The following is an 18060-nucleotide window of genomic DNA, read 5'->3' on the forward strand; positions in this document are numbered from 1 at the left end:
AAACACAGAGGTCATTTTTGCCTGGAATTCCATTAAGCTTATAGAGTGTATTGCTTACAAAGTAAACTTGCACTTCTTTGTCAATTTAAAATTTATTTATTTATTTTAAAAAAAAAATGAAAGAAAAAATCGAAAATTGAGAATTTTTAATCTTTTACATTCAAAAAAATTGTTTTATTAGTCTGCTGATGGATCACTTGACAGGTGCAGATTGAAGCATTATGATAAATATTTTCTCATTAAAATGTTATGTAAAACACAACTCATGCAACAAACATTTTTTTAAAGTAACCCCTCACCAAGATATTAACTTTTTTTATGCATAAATTCAAACTTCACCCCCCCCCCCCCCACTAAAAAAAACAAGAATTTACCTGAGTTACTTAAATCTCACAAAAGCGTTACTATAACATTCTCTACAGTGTAAAATTAAGGCAATTTTCATCTCGGGCATGGACTCAGCTGTTGCAGGTCATTTATACTTCTAGCGACACAGGTCTCGCTAAAACCGTACCCTATTTGATTCATGTAGACTCTGATTTTTCTTATGAGCAGGATATTCAACTTTTTTGCAGCCAATGCTGAATGGAATGTTAATATTTGATAAGCAGTTGATTCCAGTAATTTTCCTTGCATGAATCGTGTATTATGCGAAATTTTGAAAAGGACACATGTATCATAATACTAAGTTTGTATCTTATTTGGTGGTCCATTGATGAACATTTGAATATTAACATTTCAGCTGCACCGAAGATTCTAGACTGAAAAAGTCAAATTTTAGGTTGATATTTTTGGTGATTTGAAGTGAGTATTATCATTGACTGAAGACATTAGAATTATTATCGATTAATTAGAGACCCAAAAGATAGTTCTGAGCATGGTTTGAAAGGAAGAAACAATAAGTTAAACTCACCTGTACGACTTGCGTCATGTTGCTTGCACCAGATGATTGCTGACCGATAAATGCTTCTGGATTATCCCAGTCAGCATAAGGGACTGCCACAAGATTTGAAGACATTTGATTATGGTGATTAGGATACATGCCCATATTAGGATCCATACGAGGAGGAAATGCATAACCCTCATGGACCGGAATGCTGTAATATGAATGTTGTTGTTGGTGAGGCGGTGGATACGATTGTGGAGGACTCTTCTTGACACCTAACTCCAATTCCAGTCTTTCATCAAGAGACAATCGTTTCGGTGAAAACTCTGGAGACCTTTCACGAACAATATGCTTTTTTTCCATCACTAACTCAGAATCGCTGATTGTGGAATCAGCTAGGCTTCGCTTGAATCCCATGAGTGGTGATGAGATTTCATTTGGCGAGCTCAAATCCATGTCCCGCTTCTCAAAGCTATCTTCTAAATTACGTATTACTCTACCATGAAGTTGCTCAGACTCCCTGTGAGATTTCTGTACAATGTCTTTGGATTTATAATCAACCGGAGACAGATTTCTAAACCTGGATTTGATCGGTGATTTGGAACGAGACCTTGAAGGGGATCTTCGCTTTCGACTGCGGTCTCTTTCACTGTAGCCCTCGGTAGATGGAGACCTTGATTTTCGTCGCTTGGAGCTCGAATGGTACCTATCTTTGCTCCTATTACTGCGATGACGCCTTGATCGTTCTCTAGACTTTGAGCGTGATCGCTTCCGAGAGGAATTTCTTCGGCTCCGATCATGATCACGCGACCTTTCTGGAGACACAGATTTCCTAGTTTTAGAATCAGACTCTGGAGGGATAGTTTTCTCTATTACAGATGGAGTTATTGTTTCTGGTTGAGGTTCTGCGTTCGAATCCGGAGCACTTTCTGAAATCATGTCTTTTGGTAACTCTCCCCAGCGGGATCGCTTGGGCTTTAAACTTTCATTCTTTTTGACTTCGACGCTTTCACTAGTAAAATTCCAAACTTTGACAGAAGCACTATTGGTAGACGAAGGTGCCACATAGTCTTGGTTCGGAGCTTCTAAATTCGCGTTAGACTCATGATGATCGATTGCATCATCCAGAGTTGCAGGTTTAGAAACGAAATCAGTCTTTTCTATCGGAGTCTTGGTTGGTGATTTTGCTGGCTCTTTTTCAGGAGTGATGGGTGTTTTCGTCAAAAATTTCTGGGCAAACGACAACGTAGGAGAAGTAGTATTAATTTTTGTTCCAGAGAGTAAGTTTGGATCTGGCGGAGGTACAGGGGCAGGAACAGGAACAGGAATAGACGATACATTTTGAGAGGTATTCATTGAGTTCGCAGAGACAGGATCGTATTCTTTGCTTTCTTGCGGTGGTAAAGGAATATCTAAAGCACCAGCAGGACCCATTTTCTGGGAGGCTGATGAGCTTGAATTGTTGTAAGATGTAGCTATCACATTCGAACTGTTTGATTCCGAATTACCACTTCCGAATGGACTATATTTATCACTTACGGATACATGCTTAAAACCTATTACTTCATTTTTGGCTGAATTTGATTCCTCAAAATTAGACACTTGATCTGTGGGTTGATAAGTTTCGATTGAATTTTTTAGGGAGCTATTCGAGTCTTCACTAATACTCATATTCTCAACAGTATTGTTTTCTAAGTTGTCATTTTTTACAGGCGACTGCCAAGTTTCGGTATTTTTCGTCAATTCAAAATTTGAATCATCATCCGGCTCGCACACAGGTGAGGGTATCTCTATATCTGAACACCTGACAGAGTCAGATGACTCATTTTCATCCTCCGACGAATCTGGCACAGTTTTCTTGGGGGATGGTGAGTTTTGGACAGACATTTCAGGCGTTGGTGAACGTTGCGTTGACCTCTCAGGAGTTATTTTTTCTACTTTAATATTTATATCTAGAGGTTGAATAAAGGTTTCATTTTCGGTCAATGGGGATTTTTCTATTTTTAACGCAGCTTCTAACTCTTCAATTGAGACTACCACTCCTTTATCTCCCTTTTTCTTTTTCTTCTTGCTGATCTTGGCTCCTCCGCCTTTGTCAACGGGCCGTTTTTTCTTCTTTTTCTTCGATGCTGACCCTGTGAGTTTTTTCTTCGGACTTTTGCTTTCATCCTTTTTCATTTTGGACTTTTTCTTTTTCCCTGTCTTTTTCACTTTATCTTTCAGTTTTTTGTCGTACTTATCTTTGACTTTCCCAAGGTGAAAATCCTCCCGAAAAAAAGACTTCTCAGAGCTTTTGCTTTCATCGTTAACGCCGCCTGTTTTCCCGCTGACCCCGTTTTTTGACGGCTTAGCATTTTCATTATCCGAGTCACTCCAACTTCCGGTTGTCTTTCGACTTTTCACTTCTTCAGGGGATCCTTTATTTCCTTTGCTTTTTTTTGACTTGTGCTTACTTTCATCTATTTCCGAACTAGAGGTGGTCGACTTCCTTTTCCTTTTACTTTCTTCTTTTTCAAGCTTCTTGATTTTCTTTATCAACTTCTTGAGCCCAGCTTTATCTTTTTCCAATTTCTTTGACTTTTTACTGGATTTTTTTGCAGAGCCTTTTTCTGAATCTTTATCTTTGCCGTTATTGATTCTCTTTGCCATTTTTTGGCTTAATTGCTTAAGTTTCTTAAGTGTTTTTCGCTTGGATTTTGCAGAGGAGCTACTGCTACTACTGCTACTAGAGTCAGAGTCTGAACTTGAAGCTGATGAGCTACCACTATCGCTGTCCGAAGAGTTGTCACTCGATGAAGACGAGGAAGATCTAGCTCTCTTTTTCTTTGACTTTGATTTCTTCTTAGAGGCAGCTTTCTTGCTTTTGCTTGATCCTTTGCTGGACTTTTTCTTTTTACTGCTGGATTCAGTTGGTGGTTCAGATTTGCGTTTCTTCTTTTTCTTTGGCTTGTCATCAGAGTCAGAGGATGAACCTGAGGACTTGGATGACGAAGAGGATGAGGAACTAGAGGACGAGGAAGACGAAGTGGATGAATCTCGCTTTCTTTTCTTTTTAGTTTGTTCTTTCGCCGATTTCTTTACTTCTTTCGCCATGGCATTGGTTAATGCAATTAGGTCTTCATCTTTCAACGCCTTTAAGGGATTTATGTTGACATCTAGTTTTAGAGTTTCTGCAGTTAAACTTTGTAATTTCGAAGACGATTCGATTTCATCGACATTTTCTGTTTTGTTCTCTGGCTCCGGTACTGAGACCATTTTAAGAAACTCTTCATACTCCAAGTTTATTTTACTGATTTCTTCTCGATTATCCTTATTGCTTTTCGAGCTGTTGGACTTTTTCATGCTATTACTGTTTTCACTGTGAGTTTTATAATCTATCGCTTCTTGATGATTGGATTTGCTGTATGAAGAGTTGCTTCTATTTTCAGTTTTGAAATGGTCTACATACCGTTCGTTTTCTTTGAAATCCTCATCTATGTCATCATTATGTATCGCATCACTGACATCATTATGATCACTTTTTGAGACATCGAGATCAGAAGAGGAGCCTGGTTCTTTCTTGTTGTCTTTTTTGGAATTGTCTCCCGGCTTCTCACCTTCGATCTTATGTTTTGAGCTTTCTCTGCGTTTTTCACTTTCTTCTTGTCGACTTGAGCTATCTTTGACACTTTTCCCCTTTTCTTCTGCAACTTTATTGCTTTCATGATTACTTTCTCTACGGCTTCTCCTCTGTTCTACAGATGACCTAGGGGTTTCTCTACGACTTCTTCCACGTTCTTCCGACAGTTTAGGGCTATCATCATAGCTTTTGCTGCGATCTCTTATCCTTTCCTCCGATTGCTTGGGGCTTTCTTTGCGGCTGACTTCTCTTAATTTAGAACTTTCTTTGCGATCTTTTTCTCTTTCTACCGAATGCACAGGGCTTGATTTGTAACTTTCTTCTTCGACTTTTAGGCTTTCTCTACGATCTTTCCTTCGTTCTTCCGATGGCCTAGGACTTGCCCTTACCCCTTCTTCTCTATACTTGGAACTTTCTTTGACTATTTTTCCTTTCTCCTCAGACAACTTTGGAAGTCCTTCCTTATGTTTTGAACTTTCACGGCGACTTTTAATTCTTTCGACTGAATGCCTTCCGTTTTCTTCGCTCAACTTTGAGCTTTTTTGGTGCACTTCCTCTTTTCCTTTGGAGTATACAGCGCTTTCTTCAATTGAGCCAAACTTGCTCTCATCAGCCAAAAGGCTGTTCTGTTCTGGTTTGCTTTTATCAGCAGGAGTTTCACTCTTGAAAATTTGGCTGGGCTCTAAGTCTGTTTGAATCGGGAATAATGGTTTGCTTTCATCGTTTCTCTCAGGACTATATTCGTGATCACTGTCCCACTTGGAGCGAGGGATGATTGATGTGCTGTTCGCAGCTTCAACATTGTCTGAGAAGCGAGAAACTCTTGGTTTTCGCGGCTGGTCCTCAGACTTGTCGACAAGTTCATTAGTTGCGTTCGCTGGGCTCATAAGAACAGGATCAGCAAATTCTTCAAGAATTATTTCATCATCTTCCGAGGCAAGGTGACTTGATTCCGTGAGGTATTCTTTCTCATACCAGCTCTGTTCCTTCATCCTGCTTCCTTCTTTCTTGCTTGGATCTTTCAACCTGAAAAGAATCAAGAGCACAATTTAAATTTCACTGTATTGATGATATTCATCCAATATCAAAGGTGCTACTTTTTTTTGAAAAGAAAAGAAAAAAAATTATGACTGCATTGTGTAGGCTCATAAGTTTTTAGTGATGTTAGCTGATGTTGCAACTGAGACACCACTGACCCACTGTGGTACTGTCTTGACGGTGTTTCTGCAACTTTACATGGTGTCTTAAACGTTACAAATCAACCAATCTATGAATGCCCCTGGATACATACGCAATTTAAATTAAATAATATGAAATAGATGCGATATAAGCGAAATTACGATTATAATATATGAGATGGAGCTCAAAACCTCCTAGAAGCAGAACAGAAGAGGGTGCAAAAAATTACCCACTTTAAATCCATCAAAATCTAGGACTGCCACAACTAATTTTTTCAGGGCTGATTGCTGCAATCAAGGACTTTCAAAAATTTACGAACATATATTCAAGGCCTTGAAAAATGCCTTAAATTGAAGATATTTTTTTTCTACACTTTAACTTTCAATTGCTTATCTGCAGAGAGAAGGTTATAACGTTCAGATGATCTCATATGACGTTCTAAGTCTCCATCCCAGGGCAGGGTGTCTGGTAAATTAGGCTGGCCAAAAATCAGTACTTTTACAGAACTTTTTCAGTACATTCATAAGAAATTCAGTACTTCCTCAAAAGAAAATTGGGACAAAAATAACAGAAAAATGAAACAAATTCCGGACCTTCTTGCGGAATTTTCGCACTTTTCAGTACTTCCGGAACGCCCTTAAAAATCAGTGCTATTTCCGGACTTTCCGCAAATTCCGGACTTGTAGACACCCTGCCAGGGGAAGAAGGAAAATCGATAATTCCAAAAACTATAGGAATGATCACCAGATGATTGAAAAATTAAAGAGCTTTTAGATACATAAAGGCATTCTGGGAAATTGATGCTTATTAAGAGAATCGAGAAAAAAAAAATCAAGCTTATTCATGTATTATTCAGGGCATGGACCTTGATGTGAATCAACATACCTCAGACCACGAATACTGTTCAAAAACTTCTGTACAATGATCTTGATATCAGGTGGCAATGAGGCAAAGAGTTCTTGTCGTGTCTGATAGTGTTCTGATAGATATTTCTTATTTTCAGCATAGCATAATTGCGGTTTACATCTTGTGTGCTTGACAAAGAATCCGGGATACTCGATCACTTCCTCCTTTGAGTTGGTCACAATGACGGGCATTTTCATGTGCATCGGAGTCTCCAGCAAATTAATCCTCTGACTTACTGCTTTCTCTACTTCCTCCGCCACAGGCCTGAACATAAAAGAAAAATTTTCGTCAAATTGAGAATCAGATGGAAACAAAACGAAGGCAACAAAATGGAGAGTACCACCCCTTGATGGTGTTACCAGGCACCTGAGTTAGGCCCATATGCAGATTCATAAATTTAATGACTTTTCACTTTATCACTGGAATATTTATTCATTTTACTTTTCATCATCATTCACAGGTGGTTACAAATTACCAAAATACTCAACGCAGCGACATTATTTTAAGACAGTATGTTGGAGTTTTTTAGCCAACAATCGTTCAAATTTCAGCAGAAAGTTGAAAGTCTCAATACAGAGGGAAAAAGGTCACATGAGCACAATTTTCCCTCAAGGAGATCTAATATTTGGTGCAACAACAGTTACGACCATTCAGGATACACCAAACAGCATATATCTTAGAGGGAAAATTGTGCTCATATGCGCTTTTTCCCTCTGTATTGAGACTTTCAGCTTTATGCTGAAATTTCAATGCACATTGGCTGAAAAAAAAACTCCGACATACTGTCTTATGACCCGTGCGTCCACCGCAGTCAGTTTGTGTAACATTATTTTGGTTGACTTCTTTCTTGTGCGCATTGTTCAACGGAGAGAAAAAGAGGAAAATAAAAATTAGTTGACAATTCAAATTCATCAAGAAAAGTACAAGACCTAATAACCAATATTCAGTCTATCCGTATAATTTATTATAGATCGAGAGATCAATGACTCAAGGAACAAGACAAGAGACTACTGTTGTGTGCAATAAGCTTGAAAGGATGGGGGTAAAGGAGTTTTTTTTTGGGAGTAAATTACGGAATATAGAACTTGCGGTAGGCTAAGAAAACTACGGTAATTTGGTGCAATAAAAACTTAAAGATTGATACAAAAGTGCAACGATGTAGCAGTAATTTCGGAGAGTTTTGAGTGTCCGTGGGAGTTTTAATAGCATAAAAATACAAAGAATATTGGGATGCCAATATTAATATTTTATTATTATTATATTTTTATTGGGGATCCAATAAAATTGTCTTTCCTTTCACCTTAACTTTTCAGGCTTTTCCTGACCCTTGGATTTTATGTATTCTCAACTTTCCCTGATTCTCCTTAACCTTTTTTTTTTATAACGAAAGAAAAGCAAAAAGAAACATAGCTCAGGGCAAAGTACCAGTGCAGATTGATAGGAGCTCAAATTTCGGAACGAAAAATTCACTACCGAGCGGAAGAGAATGCTGCGGAGCTGAGTTTTCAAAAAGCCATGAAGTGATCAAAAGGACACCATCATGAGTGGGAGTTTGTAATTTTCTCCGTTCCGCACTTTTTCTCCTTAACAATTTTATCTCTCTGGCTTTCAGCGCCAAGACAGCCTGGCAGGGAGAGTGATGGCATGAAGTTTCTGAATAAATTACCAAGTCATAGTTTTTTGGTTCGTTACTTAGGGATAATAGACAGTGCAACTTGAACAATTTTCGAGAAATTCCCAAGAGTCACCTTCACTCCTTTTGGATCGAGTCACCGAGTAGACAAAACAAGAGAAGAGGATTAAAGCAATAGAACACTTCAATAAACATGGTTTTCCATTAAAACAAAATTTTGCAGGAGAAACAAACTAAAATTATAACAGTCTATAATTTGTTGCTAGGTTGAAAAAAGGTTTTCTTGGTTATAGTTAAGAAGTACTTGGGACTTAATAATGTAGGAGTTTTCTCAGTAATTTGCCACCATTTTTTTTAGGAGGACCAGCCACAAAAAGCAAGGCTGATTCAGCATCTCATGTGAGGAAATTCTGTCTTACATCCTTGCAACCCTAATCATTTCTCGAGACCTATCTCTAGAGAGTACATTATGATTCCTATTGATTGACTCCTTCATAATTGGTTTTATGTCCTGGACTTAAGATACTTTTCGTCAACAGCATGAATTTAAAATTTGACCGTTCCATAGGAGGTTTGAACTTCTATCAACATTCCACTCAATTTACGGAGAATGTTTTTGCTATTATTTGAGGGTTCTACAGCAATATTTGAAACCAAAAATAAGTATGTTTTGTATGTCTGGCTTACAACAACACATATTCTGACGTCTTGCTGATGGTTTCTAAACACGATTAATTAATTCGACCTACATTTTTCGGTGGTCGGTGGTTTCGGTCGGATGCGGGGCAAAATGGCTCGGAAAGAGCCATTATTACAGACGGTACTTATGTATACAATATAAGATTCAGTGACTAAAAATGTTGGTCAATTCAAACATGGGTTAAAATTACCCTAAGAGCGATTTTTTCTCAGAACCTGAAATTAAAATTGATTGTTTTCTGAAAGAGACATACTTTTAAAATTTTAATCAGCCTTGAAATACCTTCAAATTCAGCTCGATTGTTGGACTTGCCCTTTGAAAGTTTTTTTAGGGTGTCTACTGGTGCATCATCATGTGACAATTTTGCTTATTCATCACCTTCTTTTTTAAAACTTTTTCTTTACTTCACCAAAAAGGGATTTCCCATACTTCTCTTCAGAGATTTCCTTAAATTCTTGCGGTTTCATTTCCTATTTCTCACATTCCCCTTGCCTAGTACGCATTTTTAACTCTGATGAAGAGGATTTGTGCCAAAGAAAGAGAAACTCAGCTTAGATAGTGGAATATGGCAATTCTAGGAGGATGAATTGAAGTATCCGAATGTAACGTAAATTTTGACGGAATGTGATTTAATAAATTACAAGTAAAAATTGCATTCTTTCAAGATTATCTTCATACTGCAAAAAACTCCAATATTCATAGATTTCACAAAAAATGGGTACCCTTCACGTACTCCTGAGCTGACCTTTCAAAATCCATGCCTTCATAGTTTCTCTATACTTTTTCTGTACAGAGGGTACGCTGTTTTTCCGCTAATACATCTTTCGTTCATCATCGTGTAATTGATTACATAACATTTTGTTTTTTTTAGCTTGTCGTTCGATTTTCATCTTTATTGCTTATTTTTCCACTAATTTGTAAGAAAAAAGACGTAGGGTTGTTTACTTTGACTTTACGCTTGTAAATCCGCAATGTACCTCAGGCCTGAGGATTGGAGGTAACCCTCCTTAGACTCAAATCTCATCGTTTCAAGGAGTTGGAACAGGTTTAATCAATGTTAAGAGAACCATGGTCATTTATAGACAGGAGAAACTCGAATAGCAGCCATCTCAACGCGGTGAGCTCTTGACAAAGCAAAGTGCTGCAAAAAAAAATCGGTTTTAAAAATTCGGAAGTTAGTTCAAAATTACGCAGGAAAATGAGATTTCTACTTTCATCAAGTATTTAGGTCATAAAAATGGAGAAATTGACTTCTGGTTACTCACAAACTCAGACATTTAATCAAAACCTAATTCAATCGAGAGTCAACTAGTCAATAATAATTTTTGGCAACAGTTGAAAATAAGACTCTGTCCCTCAGCATCTCACCTCGAGTTCACTGTTTGACTATTTTCCACATAACAAGTGAGCACCAATGGCAATTGAACTCTGATACAATGGATGCATAAACATAATAATGGGACTAGACTGGGAGATTTTATGCTTTAGTGAAAAACATTCCTAGAATTTCTCAAAATTTTCTTGATAAACATGAAGGCGTTTCTTGACTTTGTTAATGGAGAATTTGCACGCACATTTTTTATTGCTTTATCTGAAAGTGCTTGAAGAGCTGATTACGCAGTATTTTTTACAACTTTTTTCTGACACAGGAAACAGTATAAAAATAGATTTAAAAGTGAATAAAATGCACCGCCTAGTGACATCATCTGGCAGCATTTCCTTATTAAACACATGTATTTTAGCAGATTAGGTTATGTTGTCGTATCTCCTCCCATAGTTGTTCGATTTATGAACCAAGGATATCCTCGTGTTAAGCTCACCAGGTGACATCCCCTTGGACACGGTATTCATCAAATTTCAGACACCTGCAAATTCTCTATTGAGGATCAATCAACACGCCCCAAAAACAGAGCGATTACTGCTGTTAATTTTGGAATTGCTTTTACAGCCCTTACATTTTCTTGAGCAGTTTTTTAAAAATTTAAATTTGGACATCTGCAAAAATCAGAGGAAAATCAAGCAGGAGGAAATTTTTTTTTAGCATTCTTCATGTAATTCTTCCACATTTTTAAATTTTCCTTATTGCTTTTTATTATTTTTTCCCTTATGCTCTTTCCCGATTTCCTAGGTTTTCCTGTACACATATTGAAAAAACAATGAGAGAGGACGTCACTAAAAAAAGAGGGAATATTTGCAGAATTCAAGAGGCTTTCCGCCAATATCACGTAAGAGAGTACATACGAGCACGTATCTTATGAGAAGCAATATCCTCAAGGGTTAGACAACCCTTGGGCATATGACCTTGAGATAGGCATCTCTCACTGGCGGCTTTTTTTTACCACTAAAATGAATCTCAGCAACGATTGCTATCTAGATCGGAAACAGTTGCCACAAAATGTAGAAACTGAAATTCCCTGAATTTTCCCAGATTTTCCTGCCAAATTTTGGTGAAACTCCGTATGTCTAATGATATGCAGGATGGTTAAAAATAGCCACTTCCAAATTCTAACACGCAACATTTTTATTCTGAATGTCAAACACATTCCAGAGAGCAAATGATGGTAATTCCACAATTATTTCCTACCACTTTCATAACTTTCTCTGACATTTTCTGGTTTTCTCTGACTTTTCAGAATTCTCTGACACATTACAATTTTTCCTAACTGCCGCAACTTTGATTACACTAGGAGCGATATTTAATTACTGTGATTGAATGATGAAATTAGGAGGTCCAGCTGCCTTTCGGGCATGGAATTTTTTGCGCTCAATATAAAAAGCAGTACCAGAAACACACAGGGGATGAACAGAAATGGGAACTGAAAGAGAGGAACACAATTCACGCAAGCTGATATTTTGTACAGAACATGCGGTTATGTACAGGTATTGGCCACTGATTTAGAATGCATGGATTTTTTTGTCATGGTGGTCATCAACGAACTTCAGCTAATACAACATTAAGAGCATTGAGATTGGATTGAAAAATACTAGCATGAAAAAAACGAAAAAAATAAAATTCAAGTGGTCATCATTAATTTGATCTATTATTACAAAAAAGTTACTGTGTACTTACTTGTTGGGGCTGGGGGATCGAGAGCGAGACCTGGAGTGTCGTCTTGAAGATCGATGTTTGTCACGCTTCTTAGTTTTCTGTTTTTCGAGTTCTTCCATAGCGCGCAGTTTATACCGCCGGTAACCGCCCGCAAGTTCGAACCCGGAAGATTTGAAGTCCTCCCAGGATTTCAGTTCCAAAGGGTTTACTTTGGGGGACCGCGATCGCTTCGGCGATTTGGATCTTCTTGGAGACCTAGACCTCCTTTTACCGCTCTTGTGTTTCCTCTTGTCTCGGCTCCTGTCTTCTTTGTCGCGCCCTTTTTCGTCTCGACGTTTACGATCATCTTTGCCCTTGTCTTTCTCATCGTCCTTTACCATTTTATCGACCATCGCATCAAGTTTGGATTTCTTCAACATTTCACCTATACAGTAAAAAGCCAAAAAGGTTCATTAAGGTAAACAAATTAGATGATAATGGTGTTAATATTTTAAGTGCTATGAAGCAATAGGATATTTAGCTTTGAGCTTAATAATATTGTTCTAATATATATGTTTACATCTCTTAGTATTTAACTTTTTCTTCCTTGAAATTTTTGAGATGTTTTGGGGCTGCAATCTCTAAACAAGAGAAACTCTGGCTTTTAAAACGAATAAACAAATGCAAACAAACCAACCACACAAATTAATACATTGAATAGCTGCTGAATGATTGAGAATTGATGAGTCAGCACATTGATGATTCAAGATCAAGTATTTCCATCTAAACAAGATTTTTTTTTTCTTTGATCTTTCTAGAACAATACGATAATTATGCCCCTTAGAAACTGACTTAGCAGACTTGCCTCCACTAAGTACTACAGATTTCAGGACTCTGATTGAAAAATTGGCAAGAAGAGGTCGCTTCATGAAAATCTTGTTTGATTCAGACCTTTATTTAAAAAAGCAATATTTTTCTTTACATTAAATTAAAATAAATTAACATTTTTCATTTTAAAAATGAAAGTAAAAATTTATTTGAATTTTAAATGTATCATGTCCCAGAACCAATGATTCACATCGCTGTCTGCAGCAATGCTACTTGGTTGTAGGGAAACCAATTTCATCTACATAGATGAAATAATTCTCATTAAATAAGGGACAAAGACAACAGTGATAACGTTTTTAATGTTTTACCAAAAAAGCATGTTAAGACAAATTACCTGCTATAGAGTCTACCGCACCCGGATTCATCAAAGGGTAGTTGTTGTGGCTGTCCGTGAACAAGCGCTCAGCCCTCTTTATTTCTTCAATTTCCATCACAGTTTCTCGTGCTCTTTCAATTTTTGCCGCTAAGGTATTAAAATATCAATTAATTAGAGGAGCTTAAAAAAATTAAACTGGTTAGAAATTGTGTTAATATTAATTTGGATTGTTCAGTGAGATATTTTGAGCAGAAGACTTCAAAAATTAACCTCTGAAAATGCACACATCTGAACCTTAGTTACCTATTCAGAGTACCAAAAAACTAATATTTCTTTTTTGGCCATGTACAAAGGAGGCAACAATTGTTCATGATTTTCGAATTTTCCTTGATTACATATAATATTCCAAACATTGATGGAATGCTAGCTCTGAAATAACTCCTGCAGCTTTAAAAAACTAATGAGAATTGAGTAATATATTTGCGAGACCTAACAATCTATATCTAATCTAATTTTTGTCAGAACAATTGCCTCCTGACAATACTTTGACTTGCTCACTGCCAAGCGGGTAATAATGACCGTTTTTATGTTTGTTGCGTCCGGCCAAAGCAGTCACGGGGACCACCGCTTTGAACTGCACATTTTCATCACGACTAATGAAAACAGAAAAAAAAAGGAGAAAAATCGGGGAGTAGGTTTATCAGAAATTTGAAGTAGGGATTGAATTTTTAGAGGAAAGACAGAGACTTTCCTGATTTTTTTCTGGCCATTTTATAGGTGATCTATGATCCCGCTTAGCATTCCCACTCAATTCATATACCTACAAGACAAAATAGGGTAGAAAATATTGAAATTAGTGACTGACTTACTCTTTTTCTTCTTCTTTTTCTCCTCCGTTTCACCAAAAGGATCAGCTTTATCAAGGGTGGTTGAATCGGCAGACGCAGCTGTGACTCCGGGTGAATCAAAGCTCTTGCTCAATGCAGGTTTTTTGGAGATGGAAAATGAGACACTGGCGCTGTTTTGCTTGGCCATTGAGAAAGCAAGCAGTCGCTTTTTGGCCTGAGCTTTGCCCAGTGCAGGTAATTTGACTTGTGCATTACTCGACATGGAAATAGTCTTGACAGGTTGTGGCTGAGCAGGAGGCAGCGGGGGTGCTATTACTTCTTCTGGCTGAGTACCAGATTCTTCTTCTTCATCCTCCATTGGGAGACTTGGAGAGTACCTGAAAGTTATAAATATTAGTGAATGACGAGGAATCAAAAAGAAAATAAATAATAATTATATTAACTTAACTTGACTGTTTTATTAGTAAATAAAAAGCATTTTTAACTTCCAATTAAAAGGATTATAAATTAAATAAGTATCAACATAGATCAACAATTACTGCTGTTATGTCTACAGCAAGTATTCTCAAAATTCTGTTGTGAGGAATTGATTACGTGAGCTCACAGGCAAAGAGAATCAAAATGTACTCCTTGAAAATGTTCAAAGAATCTTGTGACAATTTTTTCGATGGTTCCATCCTAGCTTCAGAGTCCATCCTAACATTCCTAAATTCAGTGAACATGACTCATGAGAGCTTGAAGTAAGTCAGCTTGGATCACATTTTTACTTTCTCGCTCCCATAGGGTAGAGAGGAAGTATTGTTTTGCATTTCATGAGAGGCTTGAACACCTGCTCATAGAGGATTTATGAAAAAAAATCTTCATTCAGACTTTCCAGATAAAGAAACAAGCACCAAAATATCAGACATTTTTTTCTCAATGACAGATTTCTCTTTAATATATTACCTAGGTACTTGGAAAACAAACTTATTTATCCTATAATTGTAGGCATAAGATAGATTAAGTTTAAAAATTGACCGATTATAACCTTCCATCAGGGAAACAACTATATCTGCACTAAATTCAGGGTTTGATTTAACTGTTGAAGGTGCGATATTTTTATTTTAGGCGGAGTCCATCTTGGAATATGGCTTCAGAAAATTATGTTCAAAACATACATATGAGCTATTTTTTTTTATAAAATGGATCTGGTTTTTGCTGTATATTAAAAGTAAAGCTAGTGCTTATTTAAAAAAAAAAAAATTCAAGTTTTCTAAGTTTCTTATATTTCCTACAAGACCATCTGAAGTTTTGCTGCATTAAAAGATCCCTCCAGACTGACACATTATTAGTGGATTAGTTTTCAAAATTTAGAAAGCAAAAGATGAAAATTACCTGTTGTTATCAGGTTCGTGGTTATTGGAGGCAGATTCATCCCTCGGCTCGTTCGGCAACGGTGGAATAAAATCAAGTTGGGGCTGAGTCCTCCGTTGTTCTTTGGGCATTGGAACCTCTTCTGGCATCGGAACTTCTTCTGGCATTGGAATAAATGATAGCTCATTCAGTATTGAGCCCCCATCTAGCAAAGGGACATCTGGAGGTAGGGGTGGTGGTTCCAGTTTTTTAATTTTTTCAGGATTACTTGGAAATTCTAAATCAAAATTAAAAGCGCTACTTGGCGGCAAGGGAGGAGGCTCTAATTTAGGATATGAGTCCAGATTGATCGGTTGGGACATATCTTCATCCACAGATGGTCTGCGCTGAATGGGTTCACCCTGAAAATTTGCTTCGGAAGAGCTAGACGACTCATCCCGTAAAGGAGGGTCAGGTGACGGAGGTTGCTGGCTGTCTTGATTATACAAATTTGCCTCAGAGCTGGATGAATCGTCCGATGAATGCCGATTGCGCTCCTCTCTGGCAGTCCAAGGAGACCGCTCCGAATCCCGCGTGTTGTCGTCACTCGAAGAGACTGGCGCAGACCGTGCCTCATAATGTGGCAGACTGGACTGCGTGTCTTCAGCATACTCGTTCTCACGTTCAGGGAACGGCCGGGATTCTTCGTCTGTTTCATCAGCTCCGAAGTTGGGCATCGGGATGGTATTACACTCACTTTCCATGGGCATGAACTGATTTGTGTCTTGAGAATCTTCAGGCATGGGGATTTCGTTCGGCATTGGTATATCAGTTGGTAGGCCACCCGGTTCTTCTGGCAAAGGGATATCCATTTTGAGCAAACCTTGAATAACAGAAAAAAGCAATGATACTTGAGGGATTCTTTCAGCTAGAGTTAATTACCGAAGTAACCCAACTGTGGATCTCTGAAATTTGTATGAACTTTTCAGGATTTCTCTATAATTGATACTGACACATTACTTAAACTTTTCTATAGCTGGAGATTTATCATTGAACAGCATTTAACGATTCCAAACAGTCGCCATTGTTGGACTCCGTTAGAATTAACCCAGGATATGTGTATTTACTCACATATATGAAAGCTCAACGTTTCTACCAAACAGTCAACCGTCTCAGGAGGTCAATGCGACCACTGAGTTGCGTTTGTAAACAGAATAACCAAATGGAAATAGACAAGTTTACTTTGACAATGCAAGTTAACAAGCTGCGGTCTAGCCTTAGCAAAATAAGTAAGCAGCGATCAGAAAACTGAGATGAGATTGTCTCGTTCTGAAAATGAAACTCACTGATCTGTGCTAAAATAATTTCAGTGTTTTAGAGTATGCCGAAAAATCCACCACTTGGATTCTTTCCTAATCCGTTAAAACTTAATCAAAGACAGCACATCTAGTTAGAGTTGAAATTTGCAAAAAATGCAAGTGCTCAGTGAGTTGAGGTGACCTAAGAGAGGTGACAAACATGGTAAAAAAGAACGTTACTTTGCGCCTGGCCAGGCGAGGAATAAGAGACATGCAGTGATAACTGCTGCAAGTGTCTTGATACACGGGATTCGTACGGAGAGAAATTAGACCATACTTAGTAGAGACAATATGTGAGACAGTTAAGTAGTGGTGAAGAGGTGTAAAAGTCTCACATTTTGGAGGAGCGCAATGATGAGGAATGGACGTACTAACAGAGCGGCAATCTGATATTGCAGCAAAAAATTTGACATACCCCTCGAGTAAATCTTGATGAATTACACATTCAGGCTGGACATGCAAGTTTACTTAAAGGTTTTCTGTGCAGTTAAATAACCTCACAAATTCTCGCCGAATAGACAAAATTAATCTGATACAGCTGCTAAAGATAAGATATCAGTATGAAGAAAGAATTGTTGAGAATGACTCTAACCTCACAAACAGCAAAAACGGTCCGTCCACAAGGGTGCAAGAATTTGACGCCTTCGCTGGTCTATTTACGGTGGAGAGCCCAAAATTGAAGTGGCAGTCACACACACGAAGTACAACTATGAGAAAACGGAATCGGCAGGGGGAAATCTAAACTAAATAAAGCGGTATCAACACAAATTCGCGAAGTCCACAAGCACTTGCACAGCCACCATTTCCACTTCCATTATCGATACACGAGCATCACGAGTTTTTGACCAAAGCAGCAGTAGAGGAGCAGGCAAAGCCGAGGCTTGGTTGCTAAATTCAAGTAATAACTATTTTATTTTTGATGAAAGTAACGAAAAAGTCGTGCAAACAATTTATATTTATGTTATATTCGGCACTGCAGCAGTTTCTGTTGATGCAGTCCGATGGGTGTTGCTAACTCGAAAAACGCGGTTAATTTAAAAGTCCGCTCACGAGAACGTGGAGCATGGTTCATAAGTAGTGTTCCTACATTAATTATAAATTTTACACCTTTAAAACAAAGTTTTGTAGATTAAGAACCATGCTTAAAAAATGAAAATAAAATATTAAAAATGAAAAATACATAAAGTGTGTGGTAAAAAGAGAAACTGCATACAAAAATAAACCACAATGTACCCACGGCGCGGCCGACGTAGATTACTTTATTATAACTATTTTAGTTCATTTTATAATTTATTTAATATACGATTCACCTTCAGCTGAAATAAAGTTTTGACTCTTTTGTTGGGTTTGAGACAAGTTAGGATTTG

The 18060-nt window shown here is 37.6% G+C and overlaps 1 protein-coding gene across 2 annotated transcripts in view; it reads right to left on the reverse strand.

Annotated features, from left to right (window-relative positions):
- LOC109037094 (uncharacterized) overlaps positions 1 to 17566 on the reverse strand; it is a 28970-nt gene extending 11404 nt beyond the window's left edge. For both annotated transcript variants that reach the window (XM_019051589.2, XM_019051587.2), the window contains exons 1-7: positions 17286 to 17566; positions 15378 to 16218; positions 14025 to 14380; positions 13174 to 13302; positions 11994 to 12396; positions 6570 to 6854; positions 914 to 5531 (exon numbers count right to left, since the gene is read on the reverse strand). In XM_019051589.2, coding sequence (XP_018907134.2) covers positions 914 to 5531; positions 6570 to 6854; positions 11994 to 12396; positions 13174 to 13302; positions 14025 to 14380; positions 15378 to 16207 — 6621 coding nt within the window. In that variant the 5' untranslated portion in view covers positions 16208 to 16218; positions 17286 to 17566. The remainder of the gene's footprint in view (positions 1 to 913; positions 5532 to 6569; positions 6855 to 11993; positions 12397 to 13173; positions 13303 to 14024; positions 14381 to 15377; positions 16219 to 17285) is intronic.
- Between the last annotated feature and the right edge of the window lie 494 nt (positions 17567 to 18060).

The sequence above is a fragment of the Bemisia tabaci genome, chromosome 8 (assembly GCF_918797505.1).
Source record: "Bemisia tabaci chromosome 8, PGI_BMITA_v3".
NCBI classification, from domain to species: Eukaryota; Metazoa; Arthropoda; class Insecta; order Hemiptera; family Aleyrodidae; genus Bemisia; species Bemisia tabaci.